Source organism: Muscardinus avellanarius (assembly GCF_963383645.1).
Source record: "Muscardinus avellanarius genome assembly, chromosome: 2".
Taxonomy (NCBI): Eukaryota; Metazoa; Chordata; class Mammalia; order Rodentia; family Gliridae; genus Muscardinus; species Muscardinus avellanarius.
In genome coordinates, this window is record NC_137787.1 from 4925593 (window position 1) to 4951861 (window position 26269).

At 51.0% G+C, this 26269-nt stretch overlaps 1 protein-coding gene across 2 annotated transcripts in view; it reads right to left on the reverse strand.

Annotated features, from left to right (window-relative positions):
- The window catches only part of AGAP1 (ArfGAP with GTPase domain, ankyrin repeat and PH domain 1), a gene marked incomplete at both ends in the record, with an annotated part of 517572 nt that overhangs the window by 246516 nt on the left and 244787 nt on the right, over positions 1 to 26269 (reverse strand). For both annotated transcript variants that reach the window (XM_080719974.1, XM_080719973.1), the window contains 3 exons: positions 14982 to 15074; positions 21654 to 21809; positions 24111 to 24238. In XM_080719974.1, coding sequence (XP_080576100.1) covers positions 14982 to 15074; positions 21654 to 21809; positions 24111 to 24238 — 377 coding nt within the window. The remainder of the gene's footprint in view (positions 1 to 14981; positions 15075 to 21653; positions 21810 to 24110; positions 24239 to 26269) is intronic.

Below are 26269 nucleotides of genomic sequence, written 5' to 3' on the forward strand. Positions count from 1 at the left end.
TGCTCTGGGAATAGTCACTGTTAACTGAATGCAACAACAAAAAGGGTGGAAAAAGAGCGTGCGCACTCGAGGGAATTACCAAATCAATTAGCAAGTAATTCAGGAACTAATTTCTGTATTGCCTCTTAGCACAAAATTGTATCTTTAATTTCTCCTGCAATGAGCATCTCTGTGATGGCCCTCACACACACTGACGCTGTAAATGAGTTTACAAGTATCTCTTTTTGATTGGCTATACAACATTATTTCTTCACAGTTCAATGCGGCTGCAGCCAAGTGCTCAGAAATATTTAATTAGACTGGTAGCTACCAGTTACCAATTTGCAAGACCCACAGTGATACAGTACATTTTAGGGAACTAGTAATCAACTAATTAAAACCACAGTGAATTCCAGCTACTCCAATTACAAGCAACTGCTGCAGAAAACACTTGGAGGATTTCTTCGTGAGGGGAAGAAGACCTCGCAGAAGGTCTGGCAGCGCCAAAGAAGCCTCTGCACTGGCCCCACCAGGAGCTTCAGTGTGTCTGCAGCTGTCCCTCGGTGCTGCTCGGGGCCTGAACTGTTGTTTTACTTTGTATGTATGTGTGCATGCATTTATGCTGGGGACTGAACCCAAGGACACTGTACCTCACGCCCCCCAGCCCTATTTGATTCTTTTTTTTTTTTTTTGCTTTGAAACAGGGTCTCACTAAGTTGCATAGGGCCTCACTGAGTTGCTGAGGCCGGCTGCGAATCTGCAAGTCTCCTGTCTCAGCCTCCCAAGTACTGGGATTACAAGCCCGCCACATCAAGCCTGTTTTCAATTTTTTTTTAATGTGAATAATGTTTTTATTTGAATAACTGACATGTCATAAACATATAATGCCAAAACCAAATAACCATAGAGAACCCAGAGGAGTATATAAATCACAGAAACCAAGCATGATGGTGCACACATGTAATCCCAGTACGTGGAAGCTGAAATAGGAGGATTGTGGGTTCGAGGCCAGCCTCAGCAACTTAGAGAGTCCTTCTGCAACTTAGCGAGACCCCGTTTCAAAATTAAAAAATAGAGCCGGGCGTGGTGGTGCATGCCTGCAATCTCAGCATTTCGGAGGCTGACAGGAGGATCTCGGTTTATGGACAGCCTCAGCTACTTAGTGAGGCCTTTTGCAACTCAGAGCTTGTTTCAAAATAAAGAATAAAAAACAGGTCTGGGGGTATAGCTCAGAGGCAGAATGCCCCTAGGCTCCATCCCCGGTAACACTAACACACACACTGTCAACTCAGCAGTAGAACAGACTAGGTCATTCGATGCAAAGGCCATCGGTGTTGGAACTGAGCTGACCTGGTTTGCATTTTGCCTTAGCTGCTTCCTAGCTTTAGGACGTACATAAGGGGAGCCTGTGCCTCTTCATAACCAGGGATGATGCCACCTGGCTTGTTGTCGGGGATGAGCCTGCTAGATTAACACACATACACAAGAGAGCTGCATCACCCTTACAAGCAAGATCTGAAAATTATAATACTTTTATGTATTCCCTTCCTCAATCAGTATGACAGTTAAAGCTTCATCCTGGGAAAAGAACCGGCTCGTCACAATACAATCAACATATGGCTTGCCAGGCATGGCGGCACAGGCCTGTGATCCCAGAAGGAGCTGGGAGAGTGGGCAGGAGGATCCCAGATTTGAAGTCAGCAGTGATGGTAACCTAGCATACCCTGGGGTATGGCTCAGAGGTAGAATGCCCCTGGTGCCATCCCCAGTACTCCATCCCTCCCCAGATGCGCATGCACACGTGCGTGCACACACACACACACACACACACACACACACACACACACTCACACACAATCTGACTCGATGCAGGACACAAACATTAAGTCAAGTGTGGTGACACACCCCCATAATCCTGGTATTTGGGAGGCCAAGACAGGAGGATCCCAGGTTTGAGGACAGTCTCAGCAATTTACTGAGACTCTGTTTCAAAATAAAAGATAAGCCAAGCACAGTGGCGCACGCTTGTAATCCCAGCACTCAGGAGCTGAGACAGGAGGTTCGTGGACAGCCTCAGCTATTTAGTGAGACCTTCTGCAACTCAGTGAGACCCTGTTTCAAATAGGGCAGGGGGTGTAGGTCGGAGGTCGAATGTCCCTGGGTTCCATCCCCAGACCTGGGGAAAAACAAAACAAAACAAAACAAAAAACCAACCAACCAACCAACAAAAAACCCAAAATCAAAGATAAAATGGGGCTGAGGGTATAGGTCAGAGGCAGACTATCCCTGGGTTCGAGCCTCAGTACCACAAAGTAAATAAGCAAATAAACGAACAAATACATTAACTTTAGAGAGTGCGCGTGAAGGACGACGGGGCCGGGGTCAGTGTCACTGGACCTGTGCGCTGCAGTGAGCGCCAAGCGGCCCTCGTCCCAACAACTCATAAGGGCCGGGGCAGCCATTTGCTTCTCCTGGAGTCAGCTTCCCCGTGTGCAAATGAGGCCCCTCCAGCTTTAAAACCGGCTCTCTGAGCCAGGCGTGGTGGGCACGCTTGTAATCCCTGCGCTTGGGAGGCAGAGACAGGAGGATCGCGCTGGTTCGGAGCCAGCCGCTCTGGCTTAAGAGACCCTGTTTCCAAATAAAATATAAAATAGGTCTGGGAGTATAGTCCAGAGGTAGAAGGGCTTCCAGGAACCCCAATACCACCACCAAAAAAAAAAAAAAACCAAAACTGGCTCTCTGTTGTGGTAGGGCTGTGCAATTCCAGTGCAGACCCAGGGGAGAACAGGAGAACAATCTGGTTATTTGGGTCAAAATGGGAAGACCACGGGTGAAATGAAATGTTATGGTTAATCTATGGAATTAGGACATATGGGCACATTTTAGTATAGTTAGTATAGTCCATATGTAGATCTAAATGCATGTGTAGATATATATTCTTTACATATTCTGAGAAAGATTATTACTTAAGACAAATATGTAAAATCCTAAGCAGACTTTTCTTATGTTAATGCAAACCATGGACTTGGGGAGCGCTTTGCAGACCTGCACCTGCTGCCTGGACGCAGCGGAGGCTGCAGCAGGATCCCGCCGCAGCTGACTGATACACACGCACACACTGTGAAAGGAGCCGGAGCCGGGGCGATGGCGCTGCCTTGGCTTTGCTGAGCATCGACCATGCGCTGCCCTCCAGTGTCCTCAGCCGTGGCCCCGGTCCCCCTCTGCTCTGGACTTCCACTCCCAGCAGATCTTTCTGGAAGGCTGCAGGCACTCTCTCTGCTCCTCCCTCAGCTCCCCCCTTCCCCGTGCCCCCCTAGCTCACCCCAAAGGCCCAGCTGGCTGGCTTCCCTCCACTACAGGAGGGCCAAATAAGAACACAAGAACGTTCCCAATAATAAATCAACGGAAGGTCAAAAAAGACGTACAGCCCATCAGCAGAGTCGTTTCACATTTATCCCCCAAGATGCTCATCGCAGGCTGCCATCGAAGGAAAATCAGCAACTGTCCAGGGAGAAACCTGGTAAACCTCACTTAGCCAAATGACCAAGGCTGAGGCCGCAAAGACCATGGCAGGCCGGGACCACCTCCCGCGGGGCAGCCCGTGGCTACGGGGTTCCTGCCTGAAGCACACACCAGCAATCTGGGCATGAGAACACAGCAGCCGGTCAAATGGGGAGCCGTGCCACACAGCCAGAGCAGAGCTCTGTTCCTGGGAGGGTCAGGGCAAGAGCGGGAAGAAGCTTGGAGCCATCTGGAAGAGGCAGCGGAGGGGGGCGCGAGTGATCGAATGGCAGGGGGATTCTGGAGTGGGTCTTGGATCAAAAGGAGCGCGAGGAAGAACACTGGTGAAATGTGAATTTCCAATTTGCCAATCTTCTCAAGTCTTGCTTTTGTTTAGGCTTTTGTTTAGGCAGCCCTGGGGATCCGACTCAGGGTCTCCTACATGCGAGCCCAGCATTCGCCCACTGGCTCCAGCCCCAGCCCTCTCTACTTGTATTTTGAGACAGGGTCTCTCTAAGTTGCTCAGGCTGGCCTTGAACCTGAGGTCCTAGGCCCAGATAATTTCTTGGTTTAGTAATTATATGTGTGTGAGGTAAAAGAATTCCACAATAGAGGAAGCTGGGCAAAAGGTATATAGAAACTCGTTTTTTTTTTTTTTCTTTTACAGCTTCTTTGAGCCTAAAATTCTTTCAAAACCCAAAGTTAAATAATGTTAAAAACTTATACAAAATAACCAGGCACGCACTGCCATCCCCGGGTTCTTCTCAATCTTTTTAAGAGTTGGATTTTATCATTGTGTTAATGATAAACTCTAGTGATTTCTCGTCTTAAATTTCAGTTACTTTAGTTGTGAGTAGAACAGAACCAAGTAACACCCATGTCTTCTCTTCACATCACCTCTTGGCGTATTACTCAGCTCTCAACTAACGTTTCTGTGTACCTGGTAGGACACTTGCATATTTAGGCAAACTTAATTTATGTATATAGATTGTTGTTGTTGTTTTTTGGCAGTACTGTGGAGCCCTATTTTTTTGGCAGCCCTATTTCTTATTCTTTATTTTGAAACAGGGTCTGAGTTGCAAAAGGGCCTAAGTAGTAGCCGAAGCTGCCTGCGAACCGCGATCCTCCTGTCTCAGCCTCCCAAGCATGTGCCATCATGCCTGGCAACTTATGTATATTTAAAACAGTTTTTCTACAGAATAACTAGACAACACACTTTTGATTTTAATCACACATGTTACTATCACAAAGGGTACATGTGATGCAGAATGAATGAGGGGATAAAGATGTGGCAATTACTAAAACTGCCTGGTATTGCTGGAATTTGTTTTAATAGTGAAGAATTCCCTATAAACAAAATTGTGAACATAAAGACATTTAATTAAGCTGGAAGTGGTGGCACACACCTGTAATCCTAGTACTCGAGAGGCTGAGTCAGAAGAATCACAGGTTCATGGCTATCCTCAGCAACTTAGTGAGGCCCTCTACAACTTTGTGAGATTCTGTTTAAAAATAAAAAATAAAGCCAGGCGTGGTGGCGCACGCTTGTAATCCCCGCACTTGGGAGGCTGAGACAGGAGGATCGCACGGGTTCGAAGCCAGCCTCAGCTACTTAGTGAGGCTTTCAGCAACTTAGTGAGACCCTGTTTCCAAATAAAATATATTAAAAAAAAAAAGGTCTGGGAGTATAGCCTGGAGGTAGAAAGCCTCTGGGTTCCACTCCCAGTACCACCAAAAAATTAAAAAATAACAAAATAAAGCTGGGCGTGCTGGTGCATGCATGGAATCCCAGTACTTGCAGGAGGCTGAGACAGGAGGATCCGAGTTAGCAGACTCTCAGCTACTTAAAGCCCTCCGCAATGTACTGAGACCCTGCTTCAAAGTAAAGAGTAAAAAACCGTGCTGGGGGTGTAGCTTGAGGATAGAATGCCCCTGGGTTCAATCCCCAGCACCACAATATACAAACAAACAAACAAACAAGGTGGGAAGTGTAGCTTGGTGGTAGAATACCACTAGGTTCAATACCTAGTAACTAAGACACACACACACCCACCCAGCCCATCAGCCCCAGTATCACCTGGCAACACAGAAACACAATCTCTCCAGACTGCACCCTGAATAACCAGCACCCTGGGGCCCATGGGGCCTCTGATGCTTAGCTGAAGCCCAAGGGCCTCATGTGACCCACACCAGACTGGCCACACTGAACATGTCAGCTGTCATGAACCCACCGTGCCTGAGGACCTAACACCCTACACTCTAGGCCTGATCTGAGACTAAAGAGATGGTCAGGCTGAGCAGACTGGACCTGGGAAAACGCGGGCAGGAAGGCGTATATGGAAACACCTCCGGCCTCAAACCCTGGCTGCCCTGCTTACTACTCTCCAACCCCGGCCCCTGACTTAGCCTCCGAGCCGCAGGCTCCTCGTCTAACAGAGGAGGGACTTGTGCCTGAGGCTGGTAGCAAGCCAAGAACAGCACCGGGACGGATGCTCTCGTAATACAGTGAGCACGCACAGGCCATGCCAGCTTCCGACCGTGACGGCAAGGTGTGGCCACCTCAACGCTGTGCTGTCCCGAGCAGAGGGAGATAGTCTAGCCAGCTTGGGAGGGCGAGGTATGGGGCAGCCCGAAGATGTAAACAGAATTTAGTGCTTCCAGTTTCACCAGTCTAAAAACATAAAATCGGAAAACAGGGAAGGCTACAGATGTATACAAACCTCTTCCATGCCTATTTTATTTAATTTATAGCTGTCATATTTAATTATAGCTGCCAACTCTGGTTCTGTGGAAATAGGGTGGCCTTATTTTCAAGACTCGGCCATCAGTCAGTAAAAAATGAATTCCCTTAGAGAAGGAGGGTGGAAAGAAAAACATGATTTTGCTACTCAAACTGGCCCCATAGAAATGTCCTTATCTGACACCTTCCCTGGAGAGCCAGGCCGGGGACTGCGAGGGCTTCTGAGGACCCAATCTTTGAGAACTTCTGGAGTGAAAGGCTGCAGGCCTGCTGTGGAAGAACCTCCACCAAGAGGGAGCGAGGGCAGGGCCGGGACCCAGACCAGGCACCCGCTCCACCCAGCAGGTGCAGCCGGCCCCGGGAGGCGTCCAGTTTGAGACACACCAGGTGTCCCGGAGGCCCACCATTCGGTTTCTGAACAAACGTAAAGTTTTGACAGCCAGTATGAGTCTCCCATGGACTCTAACTCCATCCCCAAGAACAGAGCCTGGAAGAAGCTCTATGTTCTTAAATGAGGAGAGACTGAATTCCGGGCCAGAAGCTGCCGAGGAATTCACAAGAGGCGCACACTTGGATTATGGAACTATCCTGGGAGTCCTGGACCTCCGGCCCCAGGTGTGCTCCGTGGTAAGTGCTCACAGCTGCCCTGCCGGGGTCTCACCTGGCACGAGGCCTCAAGTGCTGCCGAGAGGTGCTGTGCTCCTGTTACACCTGGCCTTCGGTGAGGAGGTGAGTATCTATCTGGGCATCATCTCTTATACCTGGCATAAATTACTGAAAACACATGGCGCCACAGCCATTACCATAGCAACTGCCACACAATTGATTTTTTAATTTTTTTTTTTTTGCAAGGTTGGAAGGGAAGCTATGCTTAAGATAAACGCTAGAGTTGTGGGCACCTGCGGAATAAGCACGTTTTTCCTGGACATGTCCAGCTCCAGGCCTGACCTCTGCCCCTGGGGGAGTGAAGTTTTGCTTCTCTGTTCAAATCCAGCATAAGGAGACTCTGTTAGACAGGAATAAGATGCCTGGACAGCAACTCAACTCAGGGGGACATACTTGCTTCAAAGAAGAATTCTGGAGCTGGGCGTGGTGGTCCACGCTTGTAATCACAGCGCTTGGGAGGCTGAGACAGGAGGATCATCACAGGCTTGAAGCCTGCCTCAGCTACTTAGTGAGGCTCTCAGCAGCTTAGTGAGATCATGCTTCCAAATAAAATATAAAATAGGTCTGGGAGGGTGGCCTGGAGGTAGAAAGCCCCTGGGATCCATCCCCAGTACCACAAAAAAAGAAGAAAACTCAGAAGAATTCTGTCCATCATCAGTCTTATTTCTAAAGATAACAGGTTCTGTGTCGCTTAATGATGGTGACACGTTCTGAGAAATGTGGCCCTGGGCCATGTCATGCGACACTGGGCCATCTCTGAGCACACTCACACACTACGATGGTGTGTGAGGTGACGTCCTCCCTCGGACCCGCCATCAGTACGCTGTCTCCTGCTGATCCATACTTCATCACAGGGTGCACTACGGAGGGCTGCAGCTCAGAGGGGTTTCCATGGAAACGCTCATGTCAGAACAGTTTGAATCTCGAACACTTCCACCCGGCACACACAGCCTCCCACGGTGGTTCTCTGGATTCTCAAACACGTTGGGCAGGAATGGAGTAGCCTCACCCTGTAACGCTAGGAAGGTCTACGAGATGCACGTCAGGCGGCCCTCAGGCCAGGAGGTGGCTGGGTCCAGCCAGTGCCATCCTCAGAGCCATCCCTGCCCCATCCTGCCTCCACCTCAACCTTGGACTTCAGCCTCTAGAACTGTGCATGGAAATAAATGTGCTTCAGCACCCAGGCTGTGGGACTTCAGGATGGCACCTTGGCCAGCAGAGTGGACGGGTAGAGGGACGGGAGTGTGCAGCTTGGGGACCGTCCCTGGCACGGTCAGCACACCTGGCTACTGTCGATCCTCGGAAGGGTTATTATCACCTGTCCTTCGACCCAAGAGGGACTGAGTGAGAGGAGGAAGAATCCCTCTGGTCAGGGAGGAAAGGCCGCCCTGGTCAGAGCCAGGCCAGGGCAGTCTCGGGTCCTGCTCCTTCCATTACTGCTTTGTGGGAAACCATGAGACTTACCAAAGGTGGTGCGGGGGAATCGGTGCCCTTAGCTACAAGACACCAGGCCTACCAGGCCCCCTCCTCCTCCTTCCCTCCAAGCCCCACCTGCCCCTCTCTCCTCCAGTCCAGCAGGATCACCCTGTCTCCTGGCCTTCCCTCCGCCGGAGCAGCTTAGCAGAATTCACCTCTGCCTGACAGCTGGGCCCGAGGGTCCTTTGTCCATACCTCCCTTGGACACCCACCGGCCAGTACTGGAGGTCACGGGCCGGAACTTCACCGCAGTGCTGAGCCCAGCTGGAGCCGCAGACACCCTTGCAGGCCCAGCAGACTTGGGGACGTGGACACAGGTAAGTGTGCCCTCCTTAGAAGCCGGAGCGTCTGAGAACTAATGCTGGAAGTAAACGCCATGGCAATTAATTCATGGGACCAAAAATAAACTGGTGATAGCTGCCACTGCTTAGCCCTGAGGAATCTCCCCCTGTTTCTAGGTGAGTTTTTCTTCTGAGCTCAAAGGGAGTTCAATTTTGCCACCGTCATCTAACTTTTAAGGAAAGTAAACACCATTTTTGCTACAATAAGTCACTTAGACTCTCCTAGCTCTAAGATTAGGATATACAGAGGACACAGTGAGTCTTCAAATTAACTTCCACTCTTCGAAATAACACTGTGTATGCAAGGCAGTTTACAGCGGCTACAGCACCGAGAACCTATTATCTCCTGTGACCCTCCGCAGCCCTCATCACCATGCAAGTCGTTTTAATTTTTCTCAAAGGTTTACATTAGTGTGTGTGTGTGTGTGTGTGTGTGTGTGTGTGTGTGTGTGCATGCTACGTGGTGTTAGGAGATTGAACCCAGGGACATTCTCCCTCTGAGCTATATCCCCAGCCCTATTTTATTTTCATTTGGAAACAGGGTCTCCCTAGGTTGCTGGGAGCCTCACTAAGTTGCTGAGGCTGGCTCAAACCTGCAGTCTTCCTGTCTCAGACTCACAAGTACTGGGATGACAGGTGGACACCACCATGCCCGGCTGAAGGCTCATATGTAGATGATGGGTTTCACTGTTTAGAGTAATTTCACGGAGCACTTTGTATAAACCATATTTCCTGTGTTGCCTGTTTAACACCGGGGGACGAGGGGAGGGAGCGCCCCTCTGTTTCACGACAAATGACCATGCTCCAGTTGGACAGTTGGACCTGCAGATACTTTGGACTGTACTGCGGATAGCATTATGATACCCGAGGAGTTAGATGCAAGCGTGTGATCCACCAACCTGACCCATTAAGCTAATAATCATAATTGGGCCGAGGCTGTGGCGAGTAAACCGTCTGGTTCTGGGGGACTAGAGGGGAGCCGGTGCCCAGCAGAGCTGATGTGCCCTGTGGGTGAACGTGTATTCTCAAGGCATCTCTGGCTCCCCTTGCCTGCTCTATGGTCAGGCTTACCAAACACGAGCCAGCATCCCCGCAGAGGCCCCCGGAGGCGCGGCCCTGCCAAACTCTCCCCTGGGTTTCTGGATGAGGGCGCTCCGCCAGGCTTGCTTTCTTCTTCGTCTCTCCAAGTTCCAGCTGGGCCTTCAAGTGTGTTTCCTCCACCACACAGCTCGGGGGCAGCCTGCCAGTGGCCCCGGGCGGGCGCCAGGCCTCGGGGTGTCACAGCACACATCCTTAGGTGGTGTTCTTCCTACGCCTTTGCGTAGACAACCCCGGCCAGTGGCCAGCGCGGGCCAAGAGAGGATTGGCCCTGAGGCGCCTCTGACCACACCGCCAGGCTCCTGTCTCGACTCCACCGAGAATCAAAACCACACACAGGCGGTGGCAGGCACGACGGGAAAGCTCTAGCTGGCAGGGGAGGGTCCCCGTGCACCAGATTTCTGCTGGAAAACAACTCCTACAGGCTGACCCTGCTTCCTAGTGGTGCTATGATATCTGGGTTCAAGGTTAAATTAAGACTTTGGGGCAGGGCCCTGGGGCTTGAATCCGGGGGCATTCTACCTCCAGGCTACACTCCCAGCTCTTTTCACTTTTTTCTGTATCACTAAACTGCTGAGGTTGGTTTTGAACCTGTGATCCTCTTGTCTCAGCCTCCCAAGTGCTGGAATTACAGGTGTACACCACCATGCTCAGCTGAAGTTAGGACTTCCAAAACGTTTTATGGAGCTGCTCCGTCCCTTTGGTCTGTCCGTTCAGCATCCCAGAAGTGAGCAGGCCTGGTGCAATGGCTCCTGAGCGACCTCGCAGCCCCAGAACTGGAAACCCGCCTGCTGGAGCTTCAGAGCCCCGTGGGGCTGAGCGGGCAGGCCAGCGCCTGGTGGGCAGAGGAACGCCACACGTGCCCATCACTCTGGGCTCATGGCTCCAACACACACCTCTCTGCTTACATTTCTTCAGTGTAAACAAGACATCAACAGATGGATCATACGCTAAGTATGAGACTTCCCAAGGGTTCTGCTCGGGCATCTCCAGGAGCTTGCAGGAAGCCCTGCTAGCATGCAGGTCCTTAAAACAAAACCTCCCACAGGCAAAGATGCCCCAACCTCGGCCGAGACGGGAGTGATGGCTAAGTGATCCCACCTGTCTGGAGAGGGAAGGAAAGACCCCCAAAGGAAGCATAACAGAGCCTGGAGTACTTTCACCTCTGAAACCCCCCCAGACAACACACTGCTTCAAAAGGGGTAGCGCGCTTTCGGTGTTCCTGCGCCAACCGAAATAACATCGTCACTTGTGTACGCGCTGCGAGGGAAACTGATCGGTGTTTACAAAATAAAGAGCTAGGCTGTGTGTGCTGCTCAACGCGAGGAGAGGCCCTGAACCTCTGCCTGCGGCAGGACCACGGGGCAGGAGGAGAGGCCAGCTCGGGCCAGCGCTCTGCGGAGGGGGACGAGGCCGGAGCTTATGGCTGGGCGTCTGTACTCAAATATAGAGATTAAAAAATGCTAAAGAGAAAGAAAGAAAAGAGAGCACACAGCTGCCGTCCCCCAAACAGACCTCCCATCTGCCACCCACGATTTGCATGTCACCTTCTCCGGGCTCATTTGTACTTCATTAACTGCCATTGACTTAACAAGATTTATGCAAATGACACCACAGGAGATCCCCAGCTCCCACCGCAATCAAGTGATTATGTACGTACAACTCTCCACAGCAATGAAAAATTAATACGTGACAAGCCCACTCGCCGCCGAGCCGGGCCTCTGCCTTTTATTTTCCTTGCCTTGCTTTTTAATTTTTGCTCGAAGAGACCTTATCTTATTAGTAGGAAAGGAAACGGAACTTCTCTGCACCATCTCCTTCCAGACCCCGGGAAGGACAAAGGACGGGAGGCGGGCCCAGGTCCAGGAGAAGGAAGTTATATTCCAGAAAACAACATGAGATACCTCTAATTGGGGGTTAAAAAAAAAAAAAAACAGAAGAAAGAAAGAAAAGAAGTCATAGACTGTGGTGATTTGGCTGGCTCCCATCCTGGGGGAAAAGCCCGGGTTCTTAAAACATGAACTCTAAGACTGAGGTGAAACAGGGTCAAGATGACCTACTGCACAGGTAAAGCCTGTGCAAACGGGCAGCGGGCAGCGCAGCGGGCTACGGGCCAAGAGTTCTAAACACCCGTTACGAGATTCCTGTGGCGTGGTTCTGGACAAGAGTCTGCGATCCTCAGAACAGGGGCAATCGAAACACCAAGGCGCATCCCCTGTGGCCGGCTGGTAGCTGCGACGTACACACCAGGTCTTGGCCGCAGGTTGAGTGCTGGGACCAAGTGGGTTGCTGTGTGAAGGGCAGGGACCGCACAGAGGCCTGGAGGGTAGGCTCGGCTCCCTGGAGATGTGAGTCCCTGTGGGCAGCCTTCCACGGGTCCTCTACACAGGCGTACAATAATTTTGTCTGAGGTCAGGGCTCACATATTTAAAACACTTTGCTTTAAAGCTTCCTGCAAGCTCTTCTTTGCTGGGCTACTGGAAGGGGACCAACACTGGGGTGTGGGGGTGGCTGGACCCGGGTGCCCTGGCTCCCAGCTGCGGGTCTCGGGCGCACACCCTGTCTGGGCTGAAGATGAGGGCGATGTGACTGCCCCCAGGGGAGGTGCAGAGCGCCAATGGGGCCTGGTGGGCACAGACTGAGGCATGAGCACCCCCGCGATCTGCCACTGCTCAAACACCAGTCAGCTTTGGGTTTCTAGAGCGTGCGGGGCAGGTGCTGCCCCACCTCTCCTTCCGTGTTCAGGAAGCACCACACCGGGGGCGGGGTGAGGACGCAGAGGCTCTCAAATGCCCTGTGCCCCCCAGGAACACAGAGGAGTCCATCTGACGGCCCGACGCCTGTTTACCCATCTCGACCTGCAGGATGCAAAGGAAGACTGACGAGGGGTGTCTGACAATTCCCAGTTCAAAGCTTCAGTTCCGAGACCTGACACATGCTCTGTGAATTGCCACCTCCAAGTGTTTCCGAGATTCAGATTCTCTCCGTTCCCCACGTCACAGATGAGGCACCGAGGCTCTGAGTGGCCCCACAGTGCGATCGTGCCCAGCCAGCTGTGGACCCTGGGAAGGAGCCTATCCGGAGCTGCACAACGGGGGCACGTAAGTAAGACAAGGAGCTCCCCGTGCCCAGGGGCCACCAGGGAACCAGACCATGGTTTAGACTTTCATGTGATTATTTTGAACACTCTCCATCAAAAGGCTTCCGTGGGCTGGGCAATATTCATTTTCTACTTGTGTTCTACAAACATATGCACACGTCACAGAAGCTTCGGCTGGATATGGCTCTCCTCCACAGACGGGCAAAGGCTCCCCGGGCACCGGGGCCCATCCTGCCTGCAGAGAGGCCGTGGCCGGGCCAGTGAGAGTGCCCGCCCACACCAACCGCACCGCGGACAGAGCAACGTCGGTGAAAATGTTGCCCATGTGCTGAGGAGATTGGTAAGCAAGGTCATCTCCCCAAGGTCACGGTGCAGTGCCGGCGCTACAGATGCAAAAGAACTAGTTAAATGACTTTTATCATTCTAACACCCACAGCAGAAAAATCTTATATTAAAATGACCTTATATAGAGAATTAGCCTAGCCACAAGGAAGCAGAAAAGAATAACTGTGCATGGACCAACGAACCCTTTCTTGTTATTTTTGTTTTCCGTGGTACTGGGGATTGAACCTAGGGGCACTCTACACTGAGCTACACCCCCAGCCCTTTTATTGTGAATTAGGGTCTAAGTTGCTGAGGCTGGCCTCGAACTTGCAATCCTCCTGCCTTGGCCTCCCAGGTCCTAGGATTGTTTTGCTTTTCAATATATGCAAGGAACAGAACTTGTAAAGGTGCGGGTACTGATTCACACGGTTGCCACCTGGTACCTGAATGTGTGTTCTGAAGCACAGCCATGGTTACCAGCTCCAGGCCCTCCTCTCCCGGCCTAGCGGGCGTGGGCAGAACCTGGGGCAGGGAGGCAGGAGGCAGGAGGTCCCGGCCTGGCTGGGTTCTGCAGCTAGCAAGGTGGGTCTGCGATAGCTCTGAGCGTCCAAGGAGACCCTGCGGGCTCCCTCCTCTGGTCTCACCTGAGTGGAGCCGAGGAGGTAGCCCTACGTAACCACTGCCTCTCCCACGATTTCACGCTGAAGTTGTCCAGCCCCTCGTGGAGTGAAACGCTCCGACTGCTATCTGCAGAAAGACTCTGCCCCTTTCTCAAGGGTAACCAGCTGCCCACTGCTGATGAGGAGGCTGCAAGGTGAGACGAACCACAGGCATGGACGGCCGCAGCGTCCACTGGAAGCAGTCATTAGCCTGTCCACAGACGTTTTGGTTTTAACCTCAAGAGAAACACACTAAATCACTTGGCTCTCTTTAACAAACCAAAAGATGACATTTCCGAAGCCACGGAGCCGGGCTGAACTCTTTATTCTTATTCTCCTTGGAAAATAAAGCAGCAAAACACGTCACGTGAAATTCCAGTGCTTTCTACTCGAGACGTAAAGTAATTTAGGATCCAGTTTCTGGGCTAATGGAAACCTATTTCAGGCTAGCAACACAGGCCCAAACAAATGCTTGAATTCAAGTCCTGTTGTGTAATGAGGAAGTTTAATTAAGGCCCCACATTACAGCTGTAAATGTTCCTTTATATAATAAGGTCTAAATGAAACTGAACCTAATCAAAGTTACAATCCCTTCATTAGCAAATCACAGACAAGAGCGCACAGCTGACGTGCCGACTAGGATTATCACAACTAATTGCCTCGTGGTTACGGACCAGCCTGAAACAGTGTTCAGATGTCCGTCTGCGAGAGCAAATTAGGGCCACGTCGGGCTCTGCCTGTGATCACAAGGGGCTCTTGTACAGCGATCTGATTTACCCCTGTCGCCTGGCGGCCAGCAGCCCAATCAAAGCCGCGCTACAAAGGCAGCCTTTGAAGCCAGCCCTGCCTGGGAACACACTCCATATGCAGGCGGGCACACTGCACTTCATTAGATATATTGCCACGTTCCCCTTCTTATTCTAATGATCCCATTTTAATACTCGCAGGAACCTCTTCTAATTGATGTCAAGTGAGTGGCTTCTGCATTCATCAACACCCACATCAAACAAATCCTGGCGCCCCGGCCAGCATGCTCTGGCCGGCCGAGCCGAGGTGTGTCTCCAGCGCAGGGCGGCCGGGGAGGGGACGCCGCGTACCTGTTTAATTGGGATGGCACGGCCGCTCCCGATGCTGTCCGCCCGGCTCTCCAGGCCTTTCTTCTCTTTGTCTGGGTCGCTCCCTTTCCGCGACTGCAAAGCAAAGCAAAGTTAGCATTTGGGTAAAAGGCCACGGCTCACAGCTTTCCCCGAATCTGCAGGCTTTCCGACGACAGGATTAGAAACCAGGTCCCGTGTGTGCGTGAGAGAGAGAGAGAGAGAGAGAGAGAGAGAGAGAGAGAGAGAGAGAGAGAGAGAGAGAGAGAGAGAGTGTGTGTGTGTGTGTCTTTCTCTCTCTCACACACACAAGAGCAGACCCGCAGGCGGTTCATCTGCACTGACTCATCATTCTAAAGACAAATTTCTAAACTTTCCTCCCGACTTTTCCTCTACAAAATTATCTTTTAATTCTTTTTTAAAAGAGTTCAAAATTCAATTACTAGAAACCAATGGACCATCGAGGGAAGTAACGCCCAACAAGAAAACGCATTCCAAAGCCGTGGGTAATACAGCCGAGGAGAAAGGGGTTCCTCGCTGCTTATTTGGAAAGCCAGCTCCATAAACGTACATATTTAATTAATGTCTGAGTGATTTAAAAAATTCTATTAACTAGTCAGCTGAGCAATTTAACGGTGTGCTCTCGATGAGCACCGAGGTGCGGGTAACGGTTCCTTCTATTGCTTCCGGATGGGTGGAAAACAGCGATTTCAAAGTTAAACTCATGGACCATGCCAGGAAAAAACAATACGGTGGGGGGGACTGAACATCATCTCCTTTTGACAAAATGTCAGTATTCGGGAGCGGCGAGCAGCTCCGTTTGTCGCCAAGTTCTGGAGCATATTATCTTGGACGGAGGTTGAGGGCGGGGAGGAGCCCGTGGTTGGCGGGGAGGGTGGCACCCAGGAAGCCACGGCCCGAGCCACACCTCGCCTTGGGCAGCGCCGTCGACGTCACAGCCCCAGTCTCCATCCTCTGACGGCACGAGGAAGGGTGAGCGCAATGATTTTCTGACAGATTTATTTTATTATGAGAGAAAGATCTGAGACTCGTCCTCCTTAATAACTATGCTGACAAGTGACAACTTCACTCCATTACTTTTCAATGGGAACATTACTCACGCAATATTGAAAATGGAGAAACATTTTCATGTGCTTTTCAAATCCGGGATGATATATGAAATGGAGAGGCTTGGTGTCCAGGGCTGCCGCGGACACCTAATGGGATCGAGCTTCAGAGGGACGTGGGCCGGAGCAGCTGGCATCGTAAAACAATGCTCAGAGGGGAACGTTGATGACACAGAGATGACAGAACACGCGCGGCCGGCGCGGCGGGCCGGGGGTCCCCGGAGAGGCTGCAGCCACAGCGGAGGAAGAGGACGGGAAAGGGCGGCCATGACGTCAACCAGCTCGAGCGCCTCAAGGGGCGGTCTCTTCCTGAGCAGGTGTGCGGTAGAAAACGTGTGTTTTAGCTGATCGCAGGGCAAGCGTTTTACTGCACACCCACTGTGTGCAGGCACTGTGCACACTTCTTCTTTCGGATGGGAAAAGTCTTGAATGAGATGGTAGGGAGACGCCCAAGCAACCAATAGCAAGTTGCAGAAGAGAATAAAACATACGGCTTATCCCTCTGGGCCAGGAGGGAATTAGAGGTATTTATCAATTCCTCATCACGGATTCTAGCTACGGTTTGGGGGCTTCCTTTTCTCTTTAATTAATTCTCAAATTAATAATGTACAGTAAGAGCTACAGAACAGCCTTAAAGTCTCTCCCACAACTCGATTCACGGGAAAGCTACCACTTGAGTTTCTAGCTGTAAAATAAGTTTTAAAGCTTGCGACGATAGCGTTTAGAAATGTTTTAATTAACAGTATTTGGGGGGGGTTTGTGAATTCTAAATTTCTAAATCTGGAAATCCATCTTAATTACTCTCTGTTAACCAGAATAATTAGCAAAACAAACAGTTAAAAAAATTAACATCTTCCTCAGGGCAGCGCATCTGTCCCCACAGTTACTCTGTGCTCAGAGCAGAATTCCAGATTCCATGGGAAACGGCCAAGCATGTTGCTGTAAACAGCTTGGAATAAAAACTGTGAAGAATTTGTGCGCACACCCACGTGGATGAGACTGAGCCTCTGCAAAACGAACCAAAACTAGATAAAAACTTCCCAGCAACTGTAACATGCTGGTGGGAAGAGTCCGGAAACTAGAATCCCGAGAAAAAACCAAGCGGTTAGGCAGAAGGGTTGGCCGCGTCTTGGCCCCACGATGGCTCTGTCTACGAAGGCTGTAAGAAGAAAATGGAAATCTGAGAACTCATCTCAAATAAATTCACTGGGCATAAACCACCGCAGCCCAGATAAATCCTCAGTGAGTCGCCTCACTCTCCTACAAACCCCAAAGCCGCCTCACTAACCGCATAGCTTCCCGTTACTGCCGAAAGCTCGGGAATCATCGGCTGCAGGCAGCCCTGGTGGCCAGTGCGCGTCGGGAGGGACTGTCCGCTGCAGCGAAACGCGCCTAGAAACGCAACCAGAGCGAACCGCTCCTGTCTCAGGAGATCTGGACCTAACCAGGGGAGAGCCCCGCAGCCTCCATGGACACCGGATACAGAGGCACGCAGGTGAAGGCAATCTAGCTGCCCCTGCTCCCTCAGGAACTTCCCCCCACGTGGGGAAGGAGGCCGGGAAGGGACATGCCCATCCACACCTGTGCGGCGGGCCCAGCATCGCAGCCCAGAGCCTTCCCTGTCTAACACAAACCTGCCGAGGAAGGGCTCACGATGCCCAGGCTCCCAGGCACCGGGCTCTCCTTCCCTACACACACACAACTCGCCCCTCGGAAACATTCTATTTATGTTATGAATTGTGCCGTCTTATTTTTACAAATGAGTTTCTGGGAGCTGTTTGAGGTTTTGCAATCTCTGAGGAGTGGTGGGCTTAGCTGTGCCGTAATGCCATGGGTACCACAGGGCACGCTGTTAAAACTGGCATGGAAATGACACCGTTGTTAAAAAGCTTAAAAACAGGCAAAGCGACGTGACGTGAGAGCCAGGTGCGTGCGGCTTAGAACGTGGATGCGGATAATGCGGCCACAGCCCCGTGAGGCCCCGCCTGGGAGGGAGGCCGGGCGGCTCCGCTGCGGCCCGGTCTTACTGATTCCTCGCAGCAGCAGGAATGGCGTCTGACGAGTGTTCCTATTCCTCTGTGTTTGGACATATTCTTCAGTGAGCTATTTCAACCACATGCAAATTGAGGTTACAAAACTAATTGTTTTCAGAACGCATGTTATAGAATCAGGGATTAAAAAAATCTGTTAGAAATGTCTCTTTTCTCAAAACAGTGATTTTTCAAAGAAGCAGAGTAAGATTTTTTTTTTTAACTAATAAATGTGTAATTCCTACTGAGATGATAACACATGTTTTGCTGCTATTAGAATGATTAGATTTTAAGTCTGGAGCATTTCATATAAGGTACTATACATATGATTTATTTCATTAAAAATGTATATACATCATATATATGTATGTATGTATATATATTAAAAATGTATATACATCATATATGTGTGTGTGTGTGTGTGTGTGTGTGTGTGTGTGTGTGTGTGTATATATATATAAAATGGGAGTAGGAAATGTTAGACCAGAGCGGTATATTATAGGTCTACTTAATAAAATATGTAAGAGTAGTATTTGAAAAATGATGTGTGTACTACTTAATTAACTATGGCCTTTTTATAATGCTCCAATAAAAAATGAACATGGTACCCCTTCAATTCGCCATTACAATCCCAGGCTGCAGGAGTTTTTGTTGACTAACATGGCTTGCAGATGGCAAATCTGTCTTCCTGCTAGATACTTTTAAATAAATACACAGTTTGCCAATTTAAGCAGATAATTACGAGCGATCACCAGAGATGAAGCATCTATGGGATTTCACATATTTAGGAAGAGGAGCAAGCCGGTAACAATAAGACATTAGTTTCTTAATTGCTGGGATTTCAGAATTAATTTGGCTTGCTCCTGTTCCTTGGAGGACACTGACATCTAGTGGAGTTAATAGTGCCACGGTCTTCCACTCAAAAATACTCGGCACACTTTACACACCACCACCAACCACCATCATTCTCTTCAACGGCAAACCCGGTACCGACGGGGCCCAAAGCCACTACCAGCAAAAGGCTCTTCCGTCACCTCATGTCTGTGTTTGGGTTCCTGTTAGTAACAGCTGGCTGGATTCAGTTTCTAAAATGGTTTACTCTCTAATTGTTTTCTGGCACCAAAGAGGAGGAGAACCCCGATAGATGTTTGGATTCAGAGCCAGACCATCGCTAACAATGACATAATCAATGATGAGCTTTCATCGGCTCCTGCAGCTGCCCTTCCTAGCCCGTACCCGACCCCCTCGAAGGTGTGCATGAGCACGTGCGTGTGCGTCCGCTCACGCAGCGGGAATCAGCAGGAAGCGGCCCTTCTGCAGTGCTCCCCTCTGCACTTGGTGTGCAGAGCCCAAGGCTCCTCACTCTAGACCACTTTCTCTCAACTGCAGCTGCCTCTGGAGATGTGTCCTTCCTCTGAGGCACTGAGCAAAACCAGGCTTCATAGGGAGCAGATGTTAAGCAAACAGCAACCAAGCTATCAGTTTGACCTTCCTGCCTTCAAGTATTCTTCTCTGTAGACCACCAGGGCCGTCCGTCGTGATGAGCAGAGCCCAGGAGACCATTCTGGCACATTGCAGCTCAGGTCGTTCAACTCGAACTGTTGTCTTGTTCAAGGGTGGGGATGTGGACAGTGTACTGGTGATCTCCTTCTAGAATAGTTTTCTCCTCCTCCTCTTCCTCCTCCTCCTCCTCCTCCTCCTCCTCCTCCTCCTCCTCTTCCTGCTCCTCCTCCTTATCCTCCTCCTCCTCTTCTTCTACTTCTCCTTCTTCCTTTTCTTTTTTTTTTTTAAATAGTACTGGGAATTGAACCCAGGGACGTGGTATATCTTACCTACACCCCAAAGACCTATTAGCCCTATTTTATTTTTTTATTTTGAGAAAGGCCTCACTAGGTTGCAGCTGGCCTCACTAAGTTGCTGAGGCTGGCCCTGACCTTGCGCTCCTCCTGGCTCAGCCTCCCAAGAACTGGGATTACAGGCGTGCACCACCACGTTGGCTTAAATAGCCTTAAATAACAGCTCCTTACATAACAGTTCCTGGCTTTTATTCCTCCCACAGACTGGAAGCCACAGTGAGCAGCACCATGGCCTGGGCAGGTGCTAGAGGCTGGGTGCACTCCCCCGCCACTCCTACCAGGGGTGGCAGCAACTGCCTCAGACGCCACTTCACTTAACACCATCCGAGATCATGTCTGTGCTGCTACGTGGTGTGGAATACGGAAAGCGAGGTTGCTAGGGCCCTTCTGCCCTTCCGGAGTCTTCCCTGCAGCCCCACTGTGAGCGGCTCCTGTTCCCACCTTAGAGAGGTATCACTTATCTAGGGTCAACCAGCTGTCCCCAGTGGAGGCCAGGGTCTGGGCCTGGGCGGTCTGACTATTCTGGAGAAGGGAGCGAGGCAGGAGCGGAACGCTGTCATCAGCAGACCTCGACAGGCGTGATGGACCTGCAGACTGTCAGCAGCATGGCTGGAAACAGATGGGGCTTCTGCGGCACCCAGGGCTTCGAGACGCCATCTTGGAATTCAGGAGGCAGGTGGGCAATGGACTCCCAGCTGCCCCTGGGGGTCCTCCTCTAGCTCCAGTATTAAATTTCTTTGTGTCTACGTCAGCAGTAATCAGAAGGAGAGATGAAATGGTTTAAGACAGGGCACGCTGGCACCGGGGCTGCGCGGTTCTCTGCGGCAGGAACCCGCCTGGGCCCTGTAGGTTGCTCCTCGGCTGCCACCATGACGAGGTGCCTGCAGTACCTCACCACACACCCTGCTCCCTTACACCGACAACCCCAAGTATTCCCACAAGTTGCCAATGTCCTTGGGCTGAGAAGCACTGCTTTAAAGTGGGTGGTACATGAAGCTAGTCCAGGGAGGCAAGTCCACAGCTTGCCCTGGCATTCTGGGCTCAACTCCAAAGCCTGCTGTGATTGATTGGTGAGGTCTGCTGTGTGTAAGGGAAGGGACAGAGAAGTATTCTTCTTCTGCAGTTCAGGGTTTTCTGTATCGCAATTGCTCAGGGAGCTCTCTTAAAAACTACACATGTTGGGGGAGCCTCATCCGCAGATTTTAAGTCTGAGCCCAGATTCCTGACCTCTACTTTCACAATGCTTTCAGATGACCCTCTTTTAGCCAGCGATCCCCCTCCACCTGCGCAGGGAAGTCCTCAGGGCCAGCACATGGGGAATGCACGGGCTCACGTCTCCCATCTGAAGGGTCAGGTGACGCGCTGGGGAACTTCGGCAGACTTGTGCCGTCTCTCTATCTGATACGACAGGTCTTACCTGGAAGCCATAAAGCCACGAGCAAACCCCTCACACTTCCCCTCTGGCCCACACACCGTCACTTCCCCACACTCAGCGTCTATGCCTGGGCTTCTCAAGATTCCCTTAAAACTTCCACAGAAACCAACGCTGTTCTCCTTAATTAATCTGGATTCCATGAACATCCCTGAACCATCTGGCAAGCGTGCTAATGAGCTGAGAGTCCTGGGCACCGGGCTCGGGTTCCTCCCCAGGCTGACACTCACGGTGAAGAGGTTGGACCTGCGCTTGGACTGCTTCCGGACGGGCGTCGGGGTGTTGGCAGTGGGAGGGACGTCGATCCGCAGTTCCTTCTGGCTGGTGCTCGGCGTCGATGGAACGGAAGAGGAATAGTCGCTCAAACTCCCACCGCCATTACTTGTCTGTAATGATTCAAACCAAGCGTTTATTAATGGTACGCTCCCACACCCAGGTGGAGTCACAGCCAGCAAACTGCACGGAAGAGCCAGGCCCGTGTGGGGCCGGGGGGAGCGCCTCTCTGCCTTTGCCAGTTCTGTTGCTAATGAGTACACACAGTCTCACTCTAGAATGCCGCACTGTCTCATGGAGGTGTTTTGTCTAAGAAAAGTGACCTAAGAAAAAAAAAGAAGTCTCTAAACGGGATGTGGTGCCACATGGCTGTAATCCCAGGACTCGAGAGGCTGAGCTAAGAGGATCGTAGATTCAAAGCCAGCCTCAGCAACTTAGAGAGACCCTGTTTCCAAATAAAAAAATAAAATAGTGCTGGGGATATAGTTCAGAGGTAGCATGCCCTTGGAATCAATCCCTAGTACTGCCAAAATAAAATTAAAATCTACAGCCAGGCATGATGGCCCAGGCCTATAATATCAGTACTTGGGAGGCTGAGATAGCAAGATTCCAAGTTTGAGGCCAGGCAGAGAAACTTTATGAGATCCTATTTCAAGAATAAAATAGAAGGCCAGGCATGGTGTCGCATGCTTGTAATCCCAGAATTTGGGAGGCTGAGACAGGAGGACCAGAGTTTGAGGCCAGCCTCAGCTACTACTTAGTGAGGGCCTTTGCAACTCAGTGAGACCCTGTTTCAAAATAAAGTACAAAACATAGGGTTGGAGGTGTAGCTCAGAGGTAGAATGCCCCTGGTTTCAATCCCCAGTCCAAAGGTGTGGCGGGGGGGGGGTCCCCATCATCTAATTTGAACATTACTAAACATTAGCATATAATTATTACACCCAAAATCCCAGTACTTGGGATGCTGAGGCAGGAGATTCGCAAGTTCAAGGTCAGCCATGGCAACTTAGCAAGACTCTGTATCAAAATAAAAAGGGCTGAGGGGTGTAGCTCAGAGGTAGAAGCCCCCTGAGTTTAATCTCCAATACCCCCAAAAATTACATATATAAATCAATTCGTGTGTACACACACACACACACACACACACACACACACACACACGATCGGTTTCCTTTTCCTCTGAAGAACGAAGGGCTCGTTTACATGAAGCGCACTGCATGGTTTTCGAGCTGCTCTAGCGTGAAGGGGCCTGGTTTGCCCAGCAGAGCCACAACTGACATTTTGAAAATGGTACTTTGAAAATCGGAGTGCTTTTGGGAAACGCTTCAAGACTCGTAGATGGTGAGGACGCCAGAGCCTTCACTGCTGACACGGGTGACCGCACCTTCCCGGGCCCGGCGGCCACGCAGTCGCTGACTTTCTAGGCCACCTGCGGGCCTGACACCCACCCCCTCCCTGCGCCCTGACGACACAGCCACAGAAGCACCCTGGTGCGGGAACGGCTGCCACCGACCAGCATGGGCACCGCGAGGCCAGTGCGTCCTCGACGGGCTTCCGGTGGGCTCATCAAAGCAACAGTGATATTACTGGTTTCCAAGTAAATAATTTAGCAAAATGTTGTTATGGAAAATGGCAGCTTCTATAGGGCCCGAGGGAGATGTTAATCACAACAGAACACCGCTACCAAATTTCAACATAGAGTGGGACCGGCCAGCGCTTAGGACTCACAGCTGTCCAGCCTCCTGGCAGGGGGGGTGATGGAAACCAACAGCAGAGAGGGTGGCACACGCCCCACACGGCCCCCGTGCCAGGGTGCCTCCTGGCATGGGCAGCGTGCAGACGGTAGGAAATGAGTCCCGTCGGGTGTGGTGGCGCACACTTGTAATCCCAGCATTTGGGAGGCTGAGACGGGAGGATCATGGTTCGCCAACAGCCTTAGTTATTTAGTGATGAGGCCCTTTGCAACTCAGTGAGACCTTGTTTCAAAATAAAGAATAGAGATAGGGCTGGGGCTGGGCGTGGTGGTGCACACTTGTAACCCCAGCATTTGGGAGGCTGAGACAGGAGGATCACAGTTCGGGGCTAGTCTCAGCTACTGCTTAGTGAGGCCCTTTGGAACTCAGTGAGACCCTGTTTCAAATAAAGTATAAAATATAGGGCTGGGGATGTAGCTTGGAGGTAGAGTGCCCCTGGGTTCCATTCCCAGTGCTGCAAAAAAAAAAACAAATCAAAACAAACAAAAACCAGAATGAGTCCCATAAATGCAGCTTGGCCACAGCGGCTTCTGAAGGCAGTGCTACCTAGGTCAACCACAAACACGCTGAAGAAGTGAAATCCCGCCGGCTGTGAGCCGCCGGCACGCTCGCCTTGGTTCTAAGGTGCCCTTGCCTGGCTCCTCCCGCGGCCTGACGTACCTGGCTTATGTGCACGGCGGACACCTGTGCGGAGCAGACGGAGGAGTGGCTTGGAGAGTTGGGCAGGGACTTGCAGGGGCCGATGGACAGCTGCTGCTTCTTGCGTGTAGCCACGATCTTCTGGGCAACTAACGGACAGAGACAAAAGCCATCACATGAGGCCGGTCCCCAAACCAGAGGCACATGGCCAAGGCACTGGTGACCCCTGGGGTCTGCCGGGCCCTGCTTCCACCTCGCCTCCGGAATAAACGTCGTTTCCCAGCACTTCCTCCCCTTCTGAGTAACCGCGGCCGCGCAGGCAAGCTCTGGCCCCTGGGGAGCAGGCGGCCCCTGGGTCGGCCTTCTGGAACCTTCCTGGAGGGTGGGTCGCCCGCTGCCTGTTTCTTCCTCTGTCTTTTACCAACATCTGCCGGGACGCACAGATGCGTGTGCGGCCACAGCAGCCATCCTGGACCATTGGGTGGCGTGGGGAATGGAAGCCACGCTTGGTGACGCGGGACGCAGAAGGGGCCGACCACCGTCCAGAGGGCCCAGCTGCCCACACTGAGCACCTCAGAGGGCTCAAACCAGTGACAAAAAGCACACCTGCCTCAGGTAGGTCAGCCCCCAAAAATGATGGTTTCCTGTTGCTTGGAGCACCCATGATCCTAAGTAGGCCAGGGAGATTTAGCCAAACCCCTTCGAATGACAGAAATTATCTTTTGCATTGCCTGAAGAATTTCTCTTAAGTGCCAGACATGGTGGCGCATGCATGTAATCCCAGTACTTGGGAGGCTGAGACAGGAGGATCGCAGGTTGACAGATAGCCTCAGCTGCTTAGTGAGGCCCTCTGCAATTTAGTGAGACCCTGTTTCAAAATAAAACATTAAAAATAGGGCTGGGGGTGTAGCTGGGAGGTAGAATGCCTCTGGGTTCCATTCTCAGTACCACAAAGAGAGAGAGAGTGAGAGTGAGAGAGAGAGAGAGAATTTCTCTTAAGTCTATGAGCTATGGTATAGAAATATACTCCAGCACAAGTAATTATACCAAGACCCCTTCCCCCTTTTTTATTTAAATATATTACCACATACGCTGGAAGTTTATCTTAATCAATACCCATCTAAATTCAACCAACCATAACTTCTCTTGGCAAATAGGCTGGCTGATAAAGCATATTTAGTTTAATTGGAAAGGAAGTCAAGGATTAGAAAACTCTTCCTACACCAATAGGTGTCACTGTAGGAGAAAAACCAGGCCTTCTCTTTATTGGGGTGGATGTCTCTGTGGGGAGCAGCTGCTCAGGGCTAGTCCTCGCCTTTCCGTGGTCGTTACTGCTTCCGAAGGTGCCCGTGTGAAGGGACGCCCCGGCCTGGAGGGGGCTGCACGCACCGAGGTCACAGATCATTCTTTTTCCAAATGAACACAGTTTTAATAAGAAACGGGTTTGTCCACAGCTCGGGGTTCTCATGGAAATGAATGAGAGGATAAGCATGACGGAGTGAAAGTGTGATGTGTAAAAATGGCTCCCAGAGATGGAGACGAAGCTTCATTAGTTACATCCCACCTCCAATAGGACTCTTAGCATCCTGAAAGGATGCTATCAATTAATTTATCTTCCCGCGGGATATTGATCATAACCTTCATCAGCTAATCATGTTTAAATTACAGAGGAATATCGCGGCACTCTGTCATTTCAAAACCATTGGCGTATTGATCGGGGGTGGGGGTCTTTGAAGAGACATTAGAATATTTTTTAAATCATGGAATGAACTCAAAAATATCATCTCAGGTCAGATTCCAACAGCTACAGAACATGTTTAATGGCAGTGTACTGAAATCCCAAAGGCCAAAAGGAGTGGACCTGCAGCCGTGGTCGCCTGAGCGATGGCTGATATCTTCCTCTTTTGAAATCCAGCAAAAAGGGGCTCTCGGTTATCACCGGCAAAAGGGGCTCTCGGTTATCACCGGCAAAAGGGGCTTTTGGTATCAACTACACTGCAGTTTTAATTTTTCTCCCAGCTCAGAGCTACCATTCAGCTGGATCCCACACTAACGCAAACCACTAAAATCACAGGGAGCTGGGTGTGGGGGGCATGCTCCTAATCCCAGCGCTTGGGATCCTGAGACAGGAGGATCACACAGGTTCGAAGCCAGCCTCAGCTACTGAGTGAGGCCCTCAG